Genomic DNA, 20,687 nt, shown 5'->3' on the forward strand with positions numbered 1-20,687 from the left:
TCAAATAAACAACAAGTGAATTATAATATTGATTTTAAAAAAGGAAATGAAAACTAAATGATAATTTTTCAAAGGTCCAAGACCAACCCCTCAACCGGGCTTTATTGGCCCATTCGTTAAGTCACCACTACATTTTAACAATGAATACAAAATATTATCTTTATAACTAAGGGATTCCTGCACTATTTACGTTCGCAGCACTCATGGAAATTTTAAATGTTGCCCAACACCTCAGCCAACGTCTTCCTAAAGAGTGTAGTCAACACCATAACCCTTGTTTTGTGGAACAGATTTGCACCCTCCACTAATATAATTTGACTGGCTCTTCGTTTTCGTAAGAATGCTCATTTAGGAAAGAAAATTAGAATTTTTTTTTTGAATTTTTGAGTTGGAAAACTGAACATCCTAATCTAAATTGTGCATGTGTATCAATAAAAATTGTACAAACTGTATAATTTTTATTGATGAGGTGACTGAAAAGGCAGTGACAGCAACGCCAATGAGGTATGTGATATCCCCGCCCCCTCAACGTTTTCTCCCCATCTGGTTGGGAATTTCGAAGATGAGAAACGAAACTAAAACTAATTCAATAAAAAGTTATCAATTAGGTCATTGCAAAGATGGCCTACTGCACATTATCGGTGGGGGGGGGGGGGAAAGGGAGATAGCCTACAAGTTGGCTACAAGACTCATTCATTCATAAAAAACATATCGCTCACAAATTGAAAAGAATTTCTTCAATTTAAAAAGTAAAAATTAATCTTCAATTACCTAAGGAAGCGGGTTGGCCACCCCTTTATAAATAGTGAAATGCATGCACAATATCGGTATGTAAGCGCCGCAAAATGTATCTATTTAAAATTCAATAAATCATAAATAGTCAGTCCTCGGCATAACGTCACTCGGGGACCAAATAAAAATAACCGGAAGCTGCGATAACTTGATAACGAGTAATCCCATTTCACTAATTTTGTTGGAAAGGACTATAAAAGAGATGTTATAGGCATCCCCTATCCTGCATCAGGGCCTCAGTCTGGGGCCTTTGGTGGATATAGTGAATTTTTCGTGTGAAAAACAAAAAATGATGGGGGGGGGGAATCGTCCCCCCGCACTGGAGCCCTGTTAGTCCAATACATTCTAAAGCAGCTTGCTCTAGAAGGTGTTGGTTAGTCCCACCGTTGAGCGGGGGGGGGGGCATGTTTATAGTGCAATGTATGTCTGATGATGTTAATAGTTGTGACTTTACAACGAGATCTTTGGACGAGAGATCTTTTCAAGCCTCTCTCTCGGTCATCCGTTTATAAGATTTCAAATTGAAAATTAATTCAACAAAGAAAAAATTATACATTGATAGGTTTCCTTTCCATGTTTAGCGAGAAAATTCTTTTTCTATGAACACAGGACCATAGCGTGCCTTTTCGGGGCCCCCAGGGCACACTTTTTCTGGGGGCCCTTGGAAAGGATTATTATTATGCAAAATAAATGTACATTATTTTGTGGCGCCCAATTAGGCATATGGCCCTGGTGCAATGCCCCGGTTGCCCCAGCCTAGTTAGGGGGCCCTGTATGACCATATAGTAGTTATTCCCATGGCCCCCACAAGGGGTGGGCTGACAGGGCTCCAGCCCTGGGGCCCGGGAGAATTTTAATCATTTTTTTTTTTCACGCTATAAATTCATCATAAAGGGGGCCCCGTGAAAGTCTGGTCGGGGGGCCCGTAAAAGATCCCAGCCTAGGGGCCCTGCTTCACGATGTGGGGGCCATGGTTATTCCAGACAACCAGCTTTCGCGGGTAGATAGGACAAGGCAAATCGCTTTGGGACAAGATCAAAGAAAAGCATTGGGTCGCAATCAGGATTAACCATTGAGGACAACAAAGCACGTACTTCTGACACGGGCATCAGAAAAGAGCAATCACTAATTTATTTTTTCTTAGCTGAGGATTGTTTACTGTCTCTGTAGATCGGCTGGCGACAGAAGTAGAAAATGCCATCAGTGAATCCTCTTGAATGCACTTCTGTACTGTGCCTGTGACAGATACCCATTATGAGTTTAAAAAAAAGAAGAAAACTGTTCAACAGAATACACCCCAACCCCCCCTTACTTGTTAACTTGGGAACTGGTTGACGGGTCTATATCGCTTCCTGTACGATCTCCTTCCTCATTGTTTGTACACCCCTCTGGAGGTAGCAATGTATTATATGATAGCAATAATGAGATGGATGTTGTAGTTTTCTTGTCAGCGGCGCTTTGACTATTTTTGTTCCACTGTAGAAATTTAGTAGCCTTTCTATAATACAACTGCCCTGAAGCGAGGCGGAGCATACACAAACACACACATATATATAGGTGAATTCCGAACAAAGACGCACACGAATGGGCAGCCAGATGTATTGGAAATTTTTCTCTGAGGAAGCGTGAGGACTTTCCCGAAATTTTCAGTCATGGATACCGCCATCTAACTGAATCATGTGTTTATAGGTGTTTAAGTAACACATATCTCTGTGTCCCTCCTTCAGGAAGCTAGCACAGTGTTACATTTTTATGTTGTCCAGATGTACTAACCATGAGAAAAAAACGAAGATAAGACATCCGAAATGTTCACAAAAGATGAATTCGGCTGGTCAATCACCAAATCAAATCACCATTTGACCAGCCGAACTATAGTAGTTACAAAAGGTAATTGCCAACAAATGGTTGCGCACGAAGACGTGAGAAATTTTTCTGTACAGAGTTGACAATACCGAAAACAGGATTGTCATATTAACTATAGCATATAAGAAGAGGAAGTTGTTTTTGAATCCAAGTGTCATCGTTGAGTGTTTATGTTACAAATTTTCAAGTCAACGCTGATCGATCGTTGCATCCTTACTCATCCTTCATGATGAAGGAATCATCATCAAAGCCCAATTTGTAGCAGAGCAACAATAATCTTGGTAAGTACAACCTCATTAGCAGTTTCTCTAATTTTTTGGGAATTTTGCGATTGCATAAAATGTTTATACAGATATTCTTGAGGCCAAAAGGTTTTACGACAAACATTGTTTGGAACAAGATTGTTAAAGAAATCTAAAGTACAGTAGAACCTCGATTATCCGAGTATCCGGAGTTCAGAAATTACAAAACTACGAAAGGTGAAAGAAAACCGACCATTGATGAGACAACACAAGAGATTTTGGTAATAATATTCGGTGATAGTGATTAGAAGAATGGGAACAGAGATTGTTATTGAAGTTATGATCAGAGTATCCTATAATGGGCAATATCGCCCCTTGGGGGCATGAAAGGTCCGGGGGGGGGGATGAGAAAAAAACAAATTCTGAAGAGCAGGACGATGAAACAAAAAGTTTGGAAAACTGCGAGTTGGATTATTCAAATTTGTTTTGCTTAAACAGTGGTCTCTAATAACAAGGAACAAGTCGAAAATAATTTGTGTAAAAAAAACATCTTATGACACCCAAATTTTTTGGTTTTTCTGCAAGTCAGGGCCTTTGACTTGAAGTGCCCCTAGAAAAAAGTGGACAATTATAACCCTGCATAAACAGGGTCAAAGATGTTTAGTTTATTAGCGAATAGAGTAAATACTGTGCTGTTTAAATTAAATGGGCCACTTCATGCAGAAATTAGGACCGGTTCAGAAACTATATAATTGTATAACTAGGTTCTTGTGTGTATTTTTTGCGTAAATTTAAGTGTGAGTATTTGACATGAACAACATGAGGATACAATAAATATTTATTTTAAATCAACGGAATGTATAAATATGCGTTTCATTCGAACTGTTTGCTATTGCTGCTATGTTTGATTATTCCTGGTGATTTAAACCGTGGTTTTCGATAGGCCGTGGTCAGCATTACATGATTGAAAATTTTTATATCGTTAGATTATTAAGTTATTTTTGTTAAAATTAATTTTTAGGATAAAATATGAATGGCATATCTATCACGTGGGTGTTTATGGTCAAAACTGATACCAATTGATTTATTGAAAATGATTGCAAATAAGATAATGCTTGACCAAAAATAATTACCGGTCCTGCAGGTCCTTCAACGTTGAAATGTTTTACATACATCAGTAGTATATGAGCAAAAAAACACTAAAATTTCGGTTAATAAGCACTCGCTCAGACGTATATTATATGTAAACAAAGATTTTCCCCCCTTCTGATTTATGAATTAAAAAAAAGTATTTATACTTTTACTGATATCAGTATGACTTCAGTATTATACTAATACTGAAGTGTGTGTTTGTTAAGAAAAATAAGCGAGCTGCTATGCCAATGGGTTTTTAAACGTTTGCTATCTGCGGCGCACCTTAATATTAATAGCAACTGATCACCTATGTTGGCCAAATAAAATCGAAACCAATGTTTTTATACCCTCTATGGTTCTCCTCCATAAAACGTATTGAAAATTATTTTTTTTCCAGAAACCTATGTAAATTGGCACTGTTAGCATATTTTTAACTGAAACAATACATCATCACAGCAATTTAATTAATTATACTGGATTTAACTAGCTAAAATAATTAATTAAGGATAAAATATAGTCTGCCTTAATTTTAATGTTATCTATAAACAGATAGAATTTTGCTCAGCAAAGTTGAATAGTTTCGTCCTTGAATTTCATTTCCATTTCCCTCAATTTGGTGCTATAATATAAATCTCTGAGCACGTAAAATTGGGACAGCTCTCAAATATGACACCAACAAGGAATCAGCTTTTTCTAGATAGATAAAAATTATTGTACTTATATAGCTGTACCTTGTACTGAAATGACACTAAAGGATGTACTTTCTGAAATACCAAAAAACCTGTTTGTGTTTTTTGACCATTTACCATGTCTATTCAAAAATCAACGGGACTATATAGGGTTAATGCGCAAAAAAGTTGCTCTTCCTTCACATTTTTTTAATTGATGCAATAAAATTATTGCATCATTGATTTCATAATGAGATTATCACCATATCAGATATTATCTACACCCAACTTTTGTCATTAATTACGCAATAATAATTCTCTCATTATTAATACGCGAAAGAGCTCAGTATGGTGTTTGTTGCATTTTTCCTCTCTTTAAACACTGTACTCACTCAGACATTTTAATATTTTTGTTTTGTTTGTTTATATTGAATTTTTTGCAAATCAAGTACGGTACTCCTGTACTATATTGAAATGCACATTATTGAACACAAATGAAATGAAATTAAGTATTTCTGCTCGAAGAAATGCCGACCAACAAAAAACCAAAATATCAAATCGTAATATTTTCAGTGATTTTGTCTTCTTCACCCCCCCCCCTCCACCTCTAAAGAGAAAAAGAAATGAACATGAAGTAAAATCATTTGTCAAACATTTTATAGGATGGCGGCTCTGGCTGCATAAGCCTATATGACCATGCTTTTTGAATTTTTCATCGAGTATAAATTTCAATACTGTTTTAAAACATTGAATGATTCCTGTTTTGACGTCATTTGAATATAGCCGATCTTGACAAATCAAAAACTATGTAGGAAACAGCCATATTCCTGAGGAGCCAAGCATGGTTTTTGCTGAAGAAGTTTTTTAGATTTTTCCAAGACTTACGGAGACCCCCCCCCCTCCCTCTCCCATGTCGAAGGCCAAACTGTTTTCGTCATTCTATGATTCCATTCTAGCAATCACATGCAGAGAATGTTTGGTGCCGATACCGATTTTCTAGTCGCCATGGTGACCTGGAGCCCGAGATTTGTCAAGCCCTGGTATATAGGGACAGGGTTCGTACCGTCCTTGAAAATCCTTAGAGAAAAAGTTCATTTTCAAGTCTTTAAAACAATTCCTTGAAAAAAATTATAATCATTTTCAAGGTGTTTGAATTTTTTTTCGTGAATTTCTTCCATCAATTTTTGTCTTACCCCCCCCCCCCCTCCTCCGCAATCCCCGCTAAACTACTTTCTGCTGAGATGGAAACGAACTGAACAACAACGATCATATGAGTTACGTCAGTGTTTCTCAAAGTGTGCGTAGTGGCTTCTAGCGGTGTAGCTAACCTTTGTCAGGGGCGGCGCGACAAGCTGGAATATTGATTTGTATGCTTATTTATTCTTTGAAAAGTGGTTCTTTTATAAGTAAAAATATCTACCAAGCTATTCCGTGGAGTCGCGGATGAACCGTGAATTGGGCAAAAAGCCGCTGCTGACAAAAGTCAGAACCTTTGAGTTACGGGACAATGTTCAAAACAGAATACATGGTCACGCATATCTGAGGTATTTCTGAGCTTTAAAAGGTGTTGCTCTTAAATCTGACAGAAAAATACTGCACTTGAGATATTGCTCTGAAATTATTTCAAACTATTAAATTAATGAATGTCAGTTGCAAACAGGACCGCAAGTAGATGCTTGGTCGGCCAGGGTGAGCACGCATTTTGACGCCCCTTTGTAATGTTGAAGGAGAGGTTAAATGGTGAAATTGGCACCCTCTCTGGTCCAGCGCATGGTGCACCAGAACCTTTGAACAGACTTTCCTGTAGGAACCGGGTATAACATATCGATATAACATATGTACTGAAAAAGTTCTTGGGGCCAGGCTGGTCGTTGATCGCCTGCGGATGTGACCACGGAATGGAGGTGGCTTCAACAATATCTGTTGCAAGTTCCGAAATGAACTGACTGCTAACGGAGGTTGATTGTTGACCGTAGATGCACGCAAAAACAGTTCTTTAAAGCAGAACTGATTTTTTTCAAAAGAGCTGAACTCTATGCTTTATTGACTTTTTTCTTGAATATAGAAATCGAACAACACAGACGAATTTTTTGTTTAAGTTTATAAATAACGCATTTTTGTATTTCAAATCTTGAAAGGAACATCATAAGAGTGCTTGAGGTTTATGAAACAGCAATGTTATGTCAATCTTAGTGCTGTATTTCGAGTAATTTTTTTTTGTAATATAATTTTTTCTTGATTTCAATTTCATGAAATATGGTTTTGAATTACAATAATTTTTAGTTTTCTTAGGGAAATTTTTGCGGAAGAGTAAGGTAGAGATAACGTTTCAGTTATACGGTTTTTCATTTATACGACGCTTTGACCCGACTGTTCGGCGACGTGTGCTTAAAAACCTCGTTTATACGACGCGACGAATAAACGAGGTTCCATTGTATGGGGCTTGAGCCCCCCCAACATTTTCAATAACTTTACGCCTTTGTTTGTGTGTATTCAAATTTTTGCCTATGTGTTTGTATTGGAGGGAATATCGCTTCTTTGTTTTCGTCCATTTTGGTGTTTCACCCGCTTCTTGATACACTTTGCTTCGGAGTTTTGGTCATTGATGTGAGCAAAACAAGAGAATTTTTTTTCCCCTGGGTATTCTAAGTAATTTTTGTTATTTTGCTTTGGGACTATTTTTTTGTGTTAGTAATAATACAGCTAGTTAAGTTAGCTAATACTAATAAGTGTAGTTGTATTTTGTATCTTAAATACGTTGTATAAGTATAGGCGTGCGTTCTATACTTTATATCAGGGGTGGCCAACCCGTGGCGCGCCGTAGTGTCAGGTGTGTCACGCAAAAGCTTTTCAAAACGTAAAGAAATTCTATTCTATTTTTCAATCAAAGACATTCTTTCAAACTTTTAAACAACCCTTTTCTTATGAATGATGGTCTTATAGGCTGCCATACCTATATTTTGTATGGTATGACTTTATTCACCTCGATTCTGTTCGATTTTTCATCTTTGAGCATAGTTGCTGAACGTCTTATGTTCACGAGATTCAGGATCGTCTACATGGGGGACATGCATTGTATAATACAACTGCATTGTGCATCAATGAATTCTGGTGGGGCTTTTATACAAAGTTTATTCGGAGTGGGGGTAACTTCTACCGTATACGTGCAAACACAACCTGCATTGCGATAACCGAATTTATGACTCAAAAGTAATTTAAAAATGAAATGAGTGACAAACTGAGCAGTTTTATAAAAAATAAAGAACAGCCAAACAATATTTTGCAGGAACGGCAAGAATGCTACTTTGCCGTAAGAATGGAATGTATGGTCTGTGTGTTAAAATACGTAGAGTGGCACGCGCATCGAAAATAATCATGATTATATCACTCACTTCACTCTACTCACAAGAGCTTGAGGTCAAATTGCCTACCATCCAGTATGACCCAAGTACGGGCATAATCATTATTCAATTTTTCACTTACTATGTGTGAAAAGGCAGTGGTAGGGAACAAACTAAGAAGAGAGGCTCTGCCGCAGTATTTCAAGAATGAGACCATTACATTCAATGTGAACAGATGCCTTGAGATAAACACTTACACAGAACTAAAGAATTTATTTATTGAAAAATCCATGTCCCCGAAACGGTGTGGTTCACTGAATTTAAGTCATGTAACCTGGAGTCATGCGGTAACTTGAGCAAATATTTTCAGAGGAAGGCGGAGTTAAAAAGGAAATTGAAACTTGATGACAACCTTATCGAGTCTTATGAACAAGATGACAACCGACTTTGACAACCGGCCAAGAAAGAAAAAAGTATAAAACTAAGAAAAAAACAAAAGAAAAACAGTATATTACTATACTCTCTCTCTTATCTGTAAGTATAAGATAGAGAGTATAGGTATGAAGTATATTTCTCTTTTCACCCTCACCTACCTGTTCTCTTTCCCCTCTTATGTACATGTATATAGTAGAACCTATTTAATCCTAGAGTAGAAGCTTTTTACCTCCTCATGACAGAGGTGAAAAGAACTACTTTTCTTCAGACGTTACATAGTATCTAGGGTCAATGAGCAAGAGATTAAGGCCAATGCCACACAAATAACTGTATAAAATATGTATGAAAAATGACCGAGATGAGAAAAAAAATTGAAGGTTTGAGTGTATATAATATTATGGTTATTTTTCGAAAAGAAAAGAATCGATTGTCAGTGCACCTATATACGAACAGTACATAGCGATTTTTGTAACATAAAAATATACACACACATTTCAGCTCTTTTCTTTACATTTACCCCAGCAGAAGATTTTGGGGGGGGGGGGTGGCACACAACCTTCTTTCTTTTTTTGTTGTGTTGTACAAAATAAAAAGAATGGAAGAATCTCCCTCGATCACCCAGTTTTTCTGCTAATGAGAGCAAGAGTGTTTTTCTGTGTTGTGGGGAGTATTATAGAAATTGAAGGTGTTCTTTTTTATGTGGGAAAGATTTTGAGCCAGAGGTTTCATGACTCTTTTTTCTCGACTTGCATTACTTGTATTAAAAACACAGAATCGAATCGCTAATATAGTACAGTATTTCAAAAAAAAAATTAATGAATTAAAACCTATGATTTGCTGACCACTTGAGCCTCATTCCTACCTGTCACTAACTACTAATAGTTATGGTTATGACCTCACCTCATAGAATAGAGGGACCTAAAAGATTTAGTCTGTAATTTAAAGCATTTGCAATTAAAGCAAGCTGAAATTTTGAGTTCTAAGTCGGAAAAAATAGACCCTTCTACTTAGCTGAAAAAACAAAGATTTCCAGTTTTAGATCAAGGTGTGACCGTTTCTCTATTTGTGTGTGTTCCGGCATAAATGGACTGATGATAGAAATGGGTGTTCAGTAGAATCCACGGGTGGGGTGACTGTTTATTGATTCAAATAAAATCAGCTTCAAAGCAGTATTATTGCATAATGGTAATAAACTTCTTTTCTGTGCCTGAGACCTTATAGAAACATGTGAAAGCATGACTATGCTACTGGAGGCAATCAGATATGAAAATGATCAGTGCCAGGTACCCTGTAATACAGTAGTATGCTCTGCTTACTCCTTGGCTTCGTAGTGGGTGATGAAGTACCTCCAGACCAACCATGGCCCCCCCCGCTCTGTCCCCCTAGGGGATATAAGCTGGTTCGTCTCAGGAGACGTGGGCCATGGTGGAAAATCCGACATCCAAGACCGGCAAACCACCCGCAGCAGGCCGGACAGCCCAAGCCAACCAACAGCAGGACTCCTTCCACAATTCCCTCATTCACCGTACAAAAAAAGTGACATTAAATACAAAGATATGGGGGGAAACATGGGCAGGTGCACATCGCCTGCAGGCCACGAATGGGGCCCACGAAAAACAGTTGTACAAGTTATTATGAGTATATATACAAGCATATAAGCATATAGACAGCGTGTCAGAGGGAATCTGCGAACGTCAATGTCCACGTTAGATAATAATACATACAAAAAATACAAATACAATTCCGTCCAGAACACATCTGTAGTGACGCGCCCAACTTAAATACCATATACATTTGTAAATATAAAATCAGGCATCATGTTATGGATATTACAAAATATAAATGGGTACTTTCCAAAACTTAAGAATACGTGATGCAACACAGATTCAATATAGGAAAGGTCTTGTAATTAGGCTTTATTGTAATACGGGCTTGTAGGGGGGAGACACCGCTAAACATATACATTATACAAAACATGATACATATAATACAACTGCAATACCATCCAGATCACATTTCTAATAACATGTACAACCTATAGACCATGATAATTTGCTAATATATACTCAAACTTCATATTACGAATATCACAAGACATGAATGTTACAGATGCGTATTATCCAAAACATGCAAAAACATGATACAGCACAAATTCAAAATAACATGGGCTTCTAAAAAAAAACAAAAAAAAAAACACAACTATGCGACATCAGGACTTTTAGAATAATTGAATATCTTTGACCTTGTCATGGCAAAGGAAATCAAAGAACAGTCGAACATCAATGTTCATGACTTACATCAGTCAAGTCCATTCCTCATCTGAGCTCTCTTCGGAGTCAACCTTCATCCCGCTTGGCTCCTGCCTCTGGTGTGGAGGAATGATTTCATCGTGATGTTGCTCAATGAATCGAATTAACTTGCTTATCTGAAGGCAACGCGACTTTTTCTTAAGCAACTGTTGCTTCCATAGTACTCTATTATTAGACGAAAACTTGCCAAAGTGCAGCATATCCGTGATCTTACATTCCGTTGCATAGTGTACCACCGTTCCCTCACCTCCACATTTGCAGATGGCAGCGCTTCTTTTACCAGATCTATGGAGGTATGCAGGGAAGGGCCCATGCTCTGTAAAGAAATGAACCATCTCCCTGCTCCATCCAAGACTAACAAAAGAAACTCTTGGGACTATCTCATGGATTTTCCTCCCTGATCTGATATTAGAGTCCCAAAGATGTTGCCATTTATTTCGCAGGTCTTCTTTCAGAATCTTCTTGGCCCATGACCTGGGGAATGAAAGCGAATCATCAATAGTAGTTAACTTAGTCGCCTCTTTAGCATGGAGATCAGCCATCTCATTGCCCCAATTCTGTGCGTGGGCTTTAACCCAAGACAAAAGAATTCTGGAGTTATTGATGCACTTTTCTCTAATCTCTCGGGCCATCTGGTGAGGGGACAGAGAATCCAAGACAACATGCAATGACGACAGAGAGTCTGTGTATATACATGCCACCTCCTCGTGTTCATTAGCATATTTGACGACCTCAAATATTGCTAAAAGCTCCGCTTGAAAGACACTGTTGTTAACAGCGATCTTCCTAGACCATCTTGCCATAACTTCCCGTTCCTTGACCACCACGTATGCTGCCGCTGTTCCATGCTCGGTTTTTTAGCCATCGGTGTATACGTCTACACTCTTACGACCAGATGTTCCTTTGTTCTTTGTTCTCTGTCAGTGTTATCTGACTATCTATAGACCATGGGGGATGATGTGACCAGCCCGCAATTTTCCGCTGGAAGTTATTCGGATGTAATACTCTATCCCTATACTCTAAGCCTATCATACAGCTCTACAGGTGCACGTAATCTAGTCAGCAGTGTCAGCTTTGCCTCCATCTCTACCCATAAGCCTAGAGGAGGTAGACCCAGGATAACCTGCAATGCATTATTTGGCGCCTTTGAGACAAATTTGAGGAATCCACGTTGCAATGAATCTAGCTTAGCCTTAAGGCTAGCCGTCAGTCTTTTTCCCCACAACGATGCCGCATATACCACTACCCGCTGTACCACAGTTATATACAAAGTTCTTCTCATATGATTATTGATGCCCCAAGATCTTCCTGCTACACACATCATTCTACTCAATAGGCCGTTGGTTTTGGTCGTGAGTTCTTTGACATGGGCCTTCCAATCCAATTTTTCGTCGATATAGACCCCCAAAAGTTTGAGTATTTTCATTCTTTTGATAAATACATCTCCAGGTCTGATCGATGTGGGTTTGTGCGATGAAATCCACAAGAATTTTGTTTTCTCCAAGGATATACTTAATTGATGTTCCTGTAGCTATTCATCAATCCTTGTCAGAATAGCAGACGCCATCGTCCCGACTTTTTTAACGACTGGACCTGACACCATGATTGTAACATCGTCCGCGTATGCTATTACTTTAACGTTCCTCGGCCATCTTGATTTTAGCAGTGGATCAATAACACAGTTCCAATATAGCGGGCCCGAACAGGATCCCTGTGGGCATCCTCTGGATAATATCTTTCGAACGTAACCTCCAGGGATTTGTATCCTTACTGCTCTGTCCCTGATTATATCTTCTGCTATCCTTCTTAATTGGTTCGAAATCGGCATTGCCTTTAGTCGCATCTGAACCAACGGGTACTAGATGGAATTAAATGCGTTTTTGATGTCTATTGACACAATGGCAATATTATGTCCCTTCCTTTTCTGGATCTTGATTTCCTTATTGATTTCATGCAGAGCCGTCTCAGTGAAGTGACCTGCTTTAAACCCATGCTGGGCCTCGCTCCAGAAACCGCTGATCTCCGTGTGAAACTGGATCCTTTGCACCACTATCTTTTCCAACGTCTTCCCTACGGTTGACAGCAGGTTGATCGGTCGGTACGATTCGATACACTTGGGATCCTTGTCCTTCTTCAAAAACAGTAGGAGATTATCTTCCTTAAAATGTGAGGGAAATAATCCCAAAGTCATACATCTATTAAACAATAGATGCAAGAATTCTGGGCACTCTTTGTTAATGGCCTTCAGCAGCACATTGTTGATGCCATCCGGCCCTGGTGCCTTCCTGTCATTAAACTTAGCAATTGTCCTTCTGATCTCAGCCACAGTAATATTGACTTCTGCAGATTCTCTTGATTCTTTGTCTTGAGCGATGTCGTGCTCTTCGATACCGTCCCCATCTGGAAAGAAAGTAGCCAACTCTTTTTCTGCTAATTCCTGAATGCTCAAATTTTCCTCATTTTCCATGATCAGCTGTGGAGGGAATGACTTCTGTTTGATCGCAGTCTTATATATCTTACCAAACGGATCAACTTCGTTCTCACAGTACTCTCTCCACGCAGCATTCTTGGCTTTCTAGCCCTGGATAATAGCGCACGATTTCGATGAAAAGTTTCTCTGCAATGGGCTTTTGTTTCTTCACTAACTCTCATATACCTCCTTTTGGCCGCTCTAGCCCCTTTTCTCAGAATATCCAATTGCTGGTTCCACCAAGGGACAGCGACGTCCTTCTTCACCCTCTGTATTTTAAGCGTTCTCATAGCCATCGTATTGATGAGATCGAATACGTAATCTGTTGTTGCATCCAGCTCGTCTTTGCTTGGTGCGTCCTGTAATTTTCTCATGACCACTTCTCAATCCTCCGGGAAGTGATGCATCACCGCTGGCAGGATCATTGGAACCATCAGATAAATAATAAATTGCATGCCATCAAGCCCACACTTGGCCATTGGCGTTCGAGCTGCAGAACTAACCGAAAGGAGGAAGTTCTGCTTGCCCGGTTGCGCATAGGACACAGTCGTATCACACAATCATATCTTTTATTACGAGAGAGTCAACCAGAGTGCCCTCATTGTCAAAGTCCATTGACCATTGTTCATGCTTTTACTTGTTCACATCATCGTCATCATTTTAGGACCGCTTTTGGTCATAGTCATCTCTCACTTCATGACATTTTAAATGACAATAGCGATGCATCTCGCATTTTTAAATTCATCAAAGCCATTGGTTTATATGACAAATTATAGTTTTTACAATTTATGTCATTGTTTTACGTTTCATGTTCCTTTTTATGTTTTAGTTTTTTGACATGACAAAAGGACATCTTTCTTATTTTTATGTCTTGCTTTGGCGCAGTTTGACCAAATTGGTCCTTGCGCCAATAAATTCAAAATCCAATCCAAGACTTCCGGCAAAGACCCCTTTAATAATTTTAGAAAGTTGTTTATCCTACGTCTAGAATTGGAAAACGTCTCTCTTACTGAAATCACCACATTTTGTGCAGTCGAAATCGTAATATACTTATGAGGACTTAACGTCAAACAATCCTCGATTTTCCAGCAAAAATCACGTAGCTTGTGGTTCCGGCTTAATAGTGTGATGTCCGGGCTTCCTTGAGCATCGTAGAATTGATATGTTGCTGTGCCATCATTTAGAATAAGCAGGTCATGGGAATGAATGAAATCCAGCATTTTATTCCCTCTATCATTGATATCACGGTATCCAAACACGGTATGGTGACTGTTGACATCCATTCCCATAAGTAACGGTGTTCCATTGGCTCTAGTCATTATCAGATTTAGCTCCGCTATGATAATGTCAACTCTCTGGTTAGGTGACGAGTACCCTGATATCAAGATGAATTCGCTTTCTTTAATTCTGATTTTAATGGCCACCGAATTTTCATTGACAATAAAGGTCGAGCCTATCATAGTCCTTTCCGGGATAATAATTGCTGCCTTCATACTAATACCATTTTATCCAGTGTGATGGAAACCCTCTGATCGTCCCACGTCTCAGCCATGGCTCCTGTATAAGTAGAATTTCATATCCCTTCTCTTTTACTTGCTGAATCAGCAGACTAGTGACTTCTTTGCTTCTGTTGCAATTGAACTGTAGTATCTTCATTATAAAGCGTTGATCTGCAAGGTTTCAAAATGTAGTATATTATACGAGTTGGTTGTAAACACTTATAATCACAGTAGTACTTATGCTGAATAAAGATCGAATTTTAATTTAAAATTGTTGAAGATTTCCCCTAGCAGAATATTCTTTGTCGCCTTGTCACATCCAGTAATCTCCACACCATTTTGTCTAAGTTTAAATCTGATACTTTCCATGACGTCCTTTCTAAGGTGGTGGGAGTAACCTAGTTGTTCTAAAAGATTGTCGTATATAATTTTGTTTCGGCCCACCTGAGGTTTGTAAAACCACAGATGTAGTTTCCAGTGTTTTGTTTCGTCGCTGACGGCTGCACTATAAGATTTGGTATACCTTGCCTCTTGATTCTTCCCATTCATTTTGACCCTTCTATATCCGTATGACTGTTCATTTTCCAGATCCTGTGTATCTTTATTTCTTTTATCTATTCTTCTAAATTTATTTCCTTGTTCGCACCAAATTTGTTTACTGTATATCGTCTCACGAATATCACTTTGACCTCTATTGCGATTGTAGAGAATACGTTCAGGATTTCTGCTGACCTTGTGTGAAATTCTTTCAATAAAAGGGTTTTTGAATGGAATTAATACATAATATTTTCTTCTTAAAATGCTGTCGGATAGGATCCATTCCTTTAGTTCCAATGGACCTTGACTATTTGAAAAATCAATCGCAGATCCGTTCTTGATATTTCTAATCTTCAACACCCGATGTTGAATGGAGTGCAGAAACGTTATATCGGGTCGTTCACAACTAGAGCCTGCTCGTCTATTGTTATATATAAGTGCCGTGTAAATTTCTTCAGAGACATCACTCTTTGGTTTTCTTGTATTCTTTTTCCTTTTCTTGTTTGTATGTGACTTCCCTGAAGCCACCCTTCCTGTTAAATTGAGACTCTTCTTTTTGAGCACTAAGTCTTTGTGTTCCTCCAAAGCCTGTCTTTTGGTCTTTTTTGAGTGAATAAGTAGCTAATCTGAGAAGTTTGCGTTGTATGACCGTGGGTCGAGTCTGTTTCTGGGCAATCATAGCCGTATGTCTAAACCGTAATGGAGTGGTTTGCAGCTCCTGTCCATCTTTAATTTCTTCAACAGTAACGAAGGGCTCATCCGTGCTGTCCCCTTCTAACACATGCATATCAGGATCTCCGCTTTTCCCTTCTTTAGTTTTATCTGTTGTATCCCGGATAGGATTTGAATCCACCTTTTTTTAGCTGATAAATTCGTCGGATTTTTCATTGACTTGGTCAATTTCTTCGTCTTTTTAAAACATTTTTTCTTTTTTTTACTCCTGGAAGAAACCAAAGTCCATTCGTTGCCTGATCTGTCAGTTGTTTTAGGGTTCAGATTATGTGCTGGCTTGTCCAGTACGTATGTGGTGTCTTTATTTCTGTAACCTACAAGCCTTGACCCAATTAATTTGGCTTGTGGGGTTTGAGTTTGAGCTTCTTTATTCCTGAAATCAATATTAGATGATCTAACATCATCGGTATTATTCATCCCTTCTTCCTCTTCATTTTTCCTGGTTTTAAACTGTGGGAGAGGCGTTGGCAGCTTGACGAGAAGTTGGGGTGTAAACAAAATTCCTTGGCCTTGGTTCTCTGAAGGAGTGTCTGGAATTTCAAAATTTTTGAAAAAAGTTTGAGTTGAGACATCCTTGGTCTCGTTGTGTGTACCAATGGCCCATAGATGTACAATTTCTAGGAGCTTTTCCGCCTTTTTTCGCTGATGGGTAGGGATGCCAAATTTAAAATCCTTTCCTTCCCCTGTTGAGTAGCGAATAACTTGGATTATCTCCTGAATAATGCCGTGGATGTCAAAAGCCTTGTTGGTGTAAGTCCGGAGAGATAGGCTGTCTGAGATATCCTGATTCACCTTACTTCCAGAATAGGAGGCCACCTGGTTGCATGGTTCTTTGCCAATGAAATTGTCAGAGCTTTTGGCTGATCTTGAAGGTGGTTTAAAGTTAGAATCCTCTTTCTTTTGTTTTTCAGGCTTTTTGCCGCTTTTCTTGGGATTCTTAGATTTAGAAAATTTATTAGTGTCTTTGTTTTCCGACTCTCGTTGGCAATTTTCCCTGTTTGATTTGAGGAAACTGTTTAGGCCCTTTAAGCCTCGAAGAGGTTGGGTCTTTTTCAATGGTGTTCTTCCATTGTTCCAATCGTTCAAAATTAACTTTCTTCGAGGATTGGCCTTGCTTAGGACCACAAATCAAGTCGTTCTCATCGACTGATCCTAAATCCTCACCGACCAGATTTTCGTCATTATTCTTCAAGTTTTCTGGGCTGCAAAATGGATATATTCCGAAAAATCTCGATGGAATGACATCTGATTGAATGGACGTCAGCAATTGTAGGTTTGACTGATCATGATCTTCCAGGTTTTGGACAAAAATGTCATTAAGATCTCAGCGTTCCTTCTTCTCTTCTACAGAGAGTACGTGAAGAATGTCCATTATAAGTTTATTTATCTCATCATCACGCTTGGGCGTCGAATGATAATCCCTTGTGAGACCGACCATACCGGATATGATGTCAGAAATTTGGATGATAGGGGAGTCAACTCCAACATCTCCAGCGTTTGTACCAGGATTTTCTTTTTGAATGTCAGCTTGTTTCATCTCGGAGCAATCGTTTACAGGTCTCCAGTCAAGATCAGACCTTACGGACACATCCCCCTGGGTGACACTAGTGTTCTCTCTAATGCTGTGCTGTGAAAGACGTAATTGATTGAAGTTAGACGACTCCGAAGGCGAGGAGATGGTAATTTCATTGAAATCACTCATACTATCGGTGTTATTCGCCAAGTCTAAAATGCCAAGATAATCTTTGCCATACTGGTCCAACGAGTCCTGGATGTTACGCTGATTTGCATACGATCTAAGGTCAAGGGAATGGGAACTTCAACTCTGTCATCTGCAGTAGAAGAATTTTGAGGCAGTGGGGGACTCATTATGATACGCAATAGATCACAGTGATATCACCTGTATTTATGTAGCAAAGTCGTTTATCGAAAACATTCAATGCAACAGCATGCTCTCAATTCGGTATATGTCACGACACTAATTCACAATCACTTCGCTTAATTAAAAGACCGTAGTTTACTATCCTGAGGGGCGGCAGAAAAAAGTTTTTCGTTGAGACGATTTAGTAATCAAGTCTATATGAGTATTAGCACTTGTTCAACAGTGGTCATATCGTCGCGAAAGAAAAAAAAAACTGTTCCGGAAAATATACATTGTCCCGCACAGTAATATGGCTTATGTACATTGTCCCGCACAATACACAACAATATGGCCTAAATAAGTCGAAATTCTCATTATCGATATAGATTCGGAAGTGGAAGAACCACGATGCACAAAGTACCAATTGAGTACAAACATTTCACCTCCGCTCCATGTCAAGTTTGGCCAAATGAAGAACTTTGTTAATAGCTTTCTTGAGAGGGTCAAGCTTTTAATCATTTAAATGAAATATTTCTAGAAGTCAGTGAGGGAAAGCTAAAATAGGGCGTATTTGTTGGGCCGTAAATTAGAAAACTGTTGAAAGATCCAATTTTTGGTTAGCTATGCTGTTCTTTTCAAAATTTTCTCCGTTTTTGAATTCAAATACCTCAGCGAATAATTGCACTTAGAAACATGGGTTTTTTTCTTTTTTTGGGTTCTGGCAAGACAAGGTAACAAAAAAGTTTTTGTTTTTCATAACTGTACAGTCCCTTTCAATATGAATGACATATATAAATGACACCTGCACGCTATTTGACTAATTTTTCTTATTGGAAGTATCCCTTTAGAATTAACGGTTACCCAGCAATTTGCGACCAAGAGACTTAAGGCATCACCTTGTAGGCAACGTAAGCACGCTCGGACAACTCATGCGGCATCTGAAGAGCCTGCGTGAAGTATGGATGTGGATTACAATTTTTTTTTACATTGCTGACGTATTTAAACATAAGCTAAGATCCTCATACCTGCATTTTATAATACGAAAAGTTTAATTTCAATTTACTCCCTCTCTATGTACATGATTGACGTTTTCACGAAAATAACAGGGCAGTGTCCGACACTGCCTATCTTTTTTTACTGAAAATCTAGTTGGAAATGTTTTTTACCGTTAACACTGCCTCCAGTCTTGAAAAATATCAAATATTATTTCAAATATTACTTTCATTTCAGATCTGAAGATCATGGGAAAATTTGTGACCTGTTTCCGAAAGCAAAATTTGTGTGTGTGAAAGACGCTGCACATTGGGTTCACAGTGACAATCCAAAGGAATTTCTGGAAAATATTGAGAATTTTTTGTGATGTGCAAAAATTATCACACTGCTTTACATTTACATATTCTATGGATAATATTTCACGTAAAAATTTTACCGAGCCTCGACATTCTTCAGCCATTAAAAGTTGTGATATCTAATGTAGAGCCAAGTCTAGCGCAATTATTAAATGTGACACATTTAAAAATTACTTCAAGGCTCCACATTTTCAGTTAGAAGAATTTGTGACTTGGTAATTACGCAGCAAGGGGAAATTATAATAACATGTCTCTCTCGCCACGTTAGGTAAAATGAACCGTATGTTATAAATACGTACGTGCACGTTCGGTTTCTATATAAATATTTTATGCAATAAGGTACTCTGAAGTAAATGAAAATTCGGGGAAAGTGGAACTCAATACAATTTATAAAATGAAGTTGGCTTCTGGGAATGGTTTCTTGCGGAATTTTTCTTTTGTACTTAGGCACATACTGGGATGAAGGGGTACGAGCATCATGATTAGGAAGAAAAATTGCATAGGGGTGAAGGAAGAGATTTCTGCATGCACGTGATCCGGAGGATAGGGAAAATTACCAGAGGCGGTTTACAAATTCATAAAAAACCGGAAAAATAACCGAAATAAAAAACGGTTTGCAGGGTTAGCATCCCTAGGTCGCGGGAATTTTTAAAGACAGGAAAAAAACTCATAAAACAGCCGATAGGTGGCGCTGGTACGAGCGACTTCGGTGAAAGCTATAAGAACTTGCGCTCCTAATCCACAATTAGTTCACCGTTATAAACCGTGTGTGTGGAGCTGCTGCACTCTGCCGTTGCTGGATTTGTGACTCGCCTGCAATGTGTTATCCCCTGTGGTGGTCATGTGGAACACATACTGCTGTAATAAACAATATTTGGAGGCATTCTGTTAGTTATTTTCTTCGACTTCGCAACCTATCGACTGTTTCTTTGGGTTACTTTTTTTTCCGTCTTAAAAAAATTCCCGTGATCTAGCGATGCTAACCCTGCAAAGTATGGCCCCACACATGGGGGGGGGGGCTGACAGGACTCCAGCCCTGGGGCCCGGGAGTCCGGGGGGCCCGTGGAAAGATCTTTTTGATTTTTTTTCTTTCAGATATGTCCCATAGGAAAATAGACAGGACTCTTTAATATCAATTTGTACTCGTATGGACGGATATCTTGAACTACGTAGTATGTACCTTAGATCTCATTGAATTTTTTTTTAACTATACACATGTACAAGTAAACGAAAAAAACCCGGAAACGAAGAAAAGAACATTGCACAGGGCCCCCCCCCCCCCCGGCTCTCATGGCAGTTTGTTCTTCTAGGAAGGAAGAAAAGACATTGTGATGGTCATGGCTACTGAGACGTCAAGGACACCAGCATTTTGTGTGTCCTCAGGGCTATAGCCACTAGAATAAGGGAGGCCACTAGGCCATCCTTATCTAGTCGTCGAGCGTGTGTAGGGACCTA

At 38.8% G+C, this 20,687-nt stretch overlaps 1 protein-coding gene across 4 annotated transcripts in view; it reads left to right on the top strand.

Annotated features, from left to right (window-relative positions):
- Nucleotides 1-19,415, top strand: part of LOC149080449 (sn-1-specific diacylglycerol lipase ABHD11-like) — a 151,528-nt gene extending 132,113 nt beyond the window's left edge. For 2 of the 4 annotated variants that reach the window (XM_089239561.1, XM_089239563.1), the window contains exon 7: nt 19,114-19,415. In XM_089239561.1, coding sequence (XP_089095687.1) covers nt 19,114-19,243 — 130 coding nt within the window. In that variant the 3' untranslated portion in view covers nt 19,244-19,415. The remainder of the gene's footprint in view (nt 1-19,113) is intronic. The other 2 variants (XM_089239564.1, XM_089239560.1) reach the window with 2 other exon arrangements.
- Nucleotides 19,416-20,687: the final 1,272 nt, after the last annotated feature.

The sequence above is a fragment of the Pholcus phalangioides genome, unplaced genomic scaffold (genome assembly GCF_987345545.1).
Source record: "Pholcus phalangioides strain wild (caught in Gottingen) unplaced genomic scaffold, Ppha-v1.0 ptg000011l_1, whole genome shotgun sequence".
Lineage (NCBI taxonomy): Eukaryota > Metazoa > Arthropoda > Arachnida > Araneae > Pholcidae > Pholcus > Pholcus phalangioides.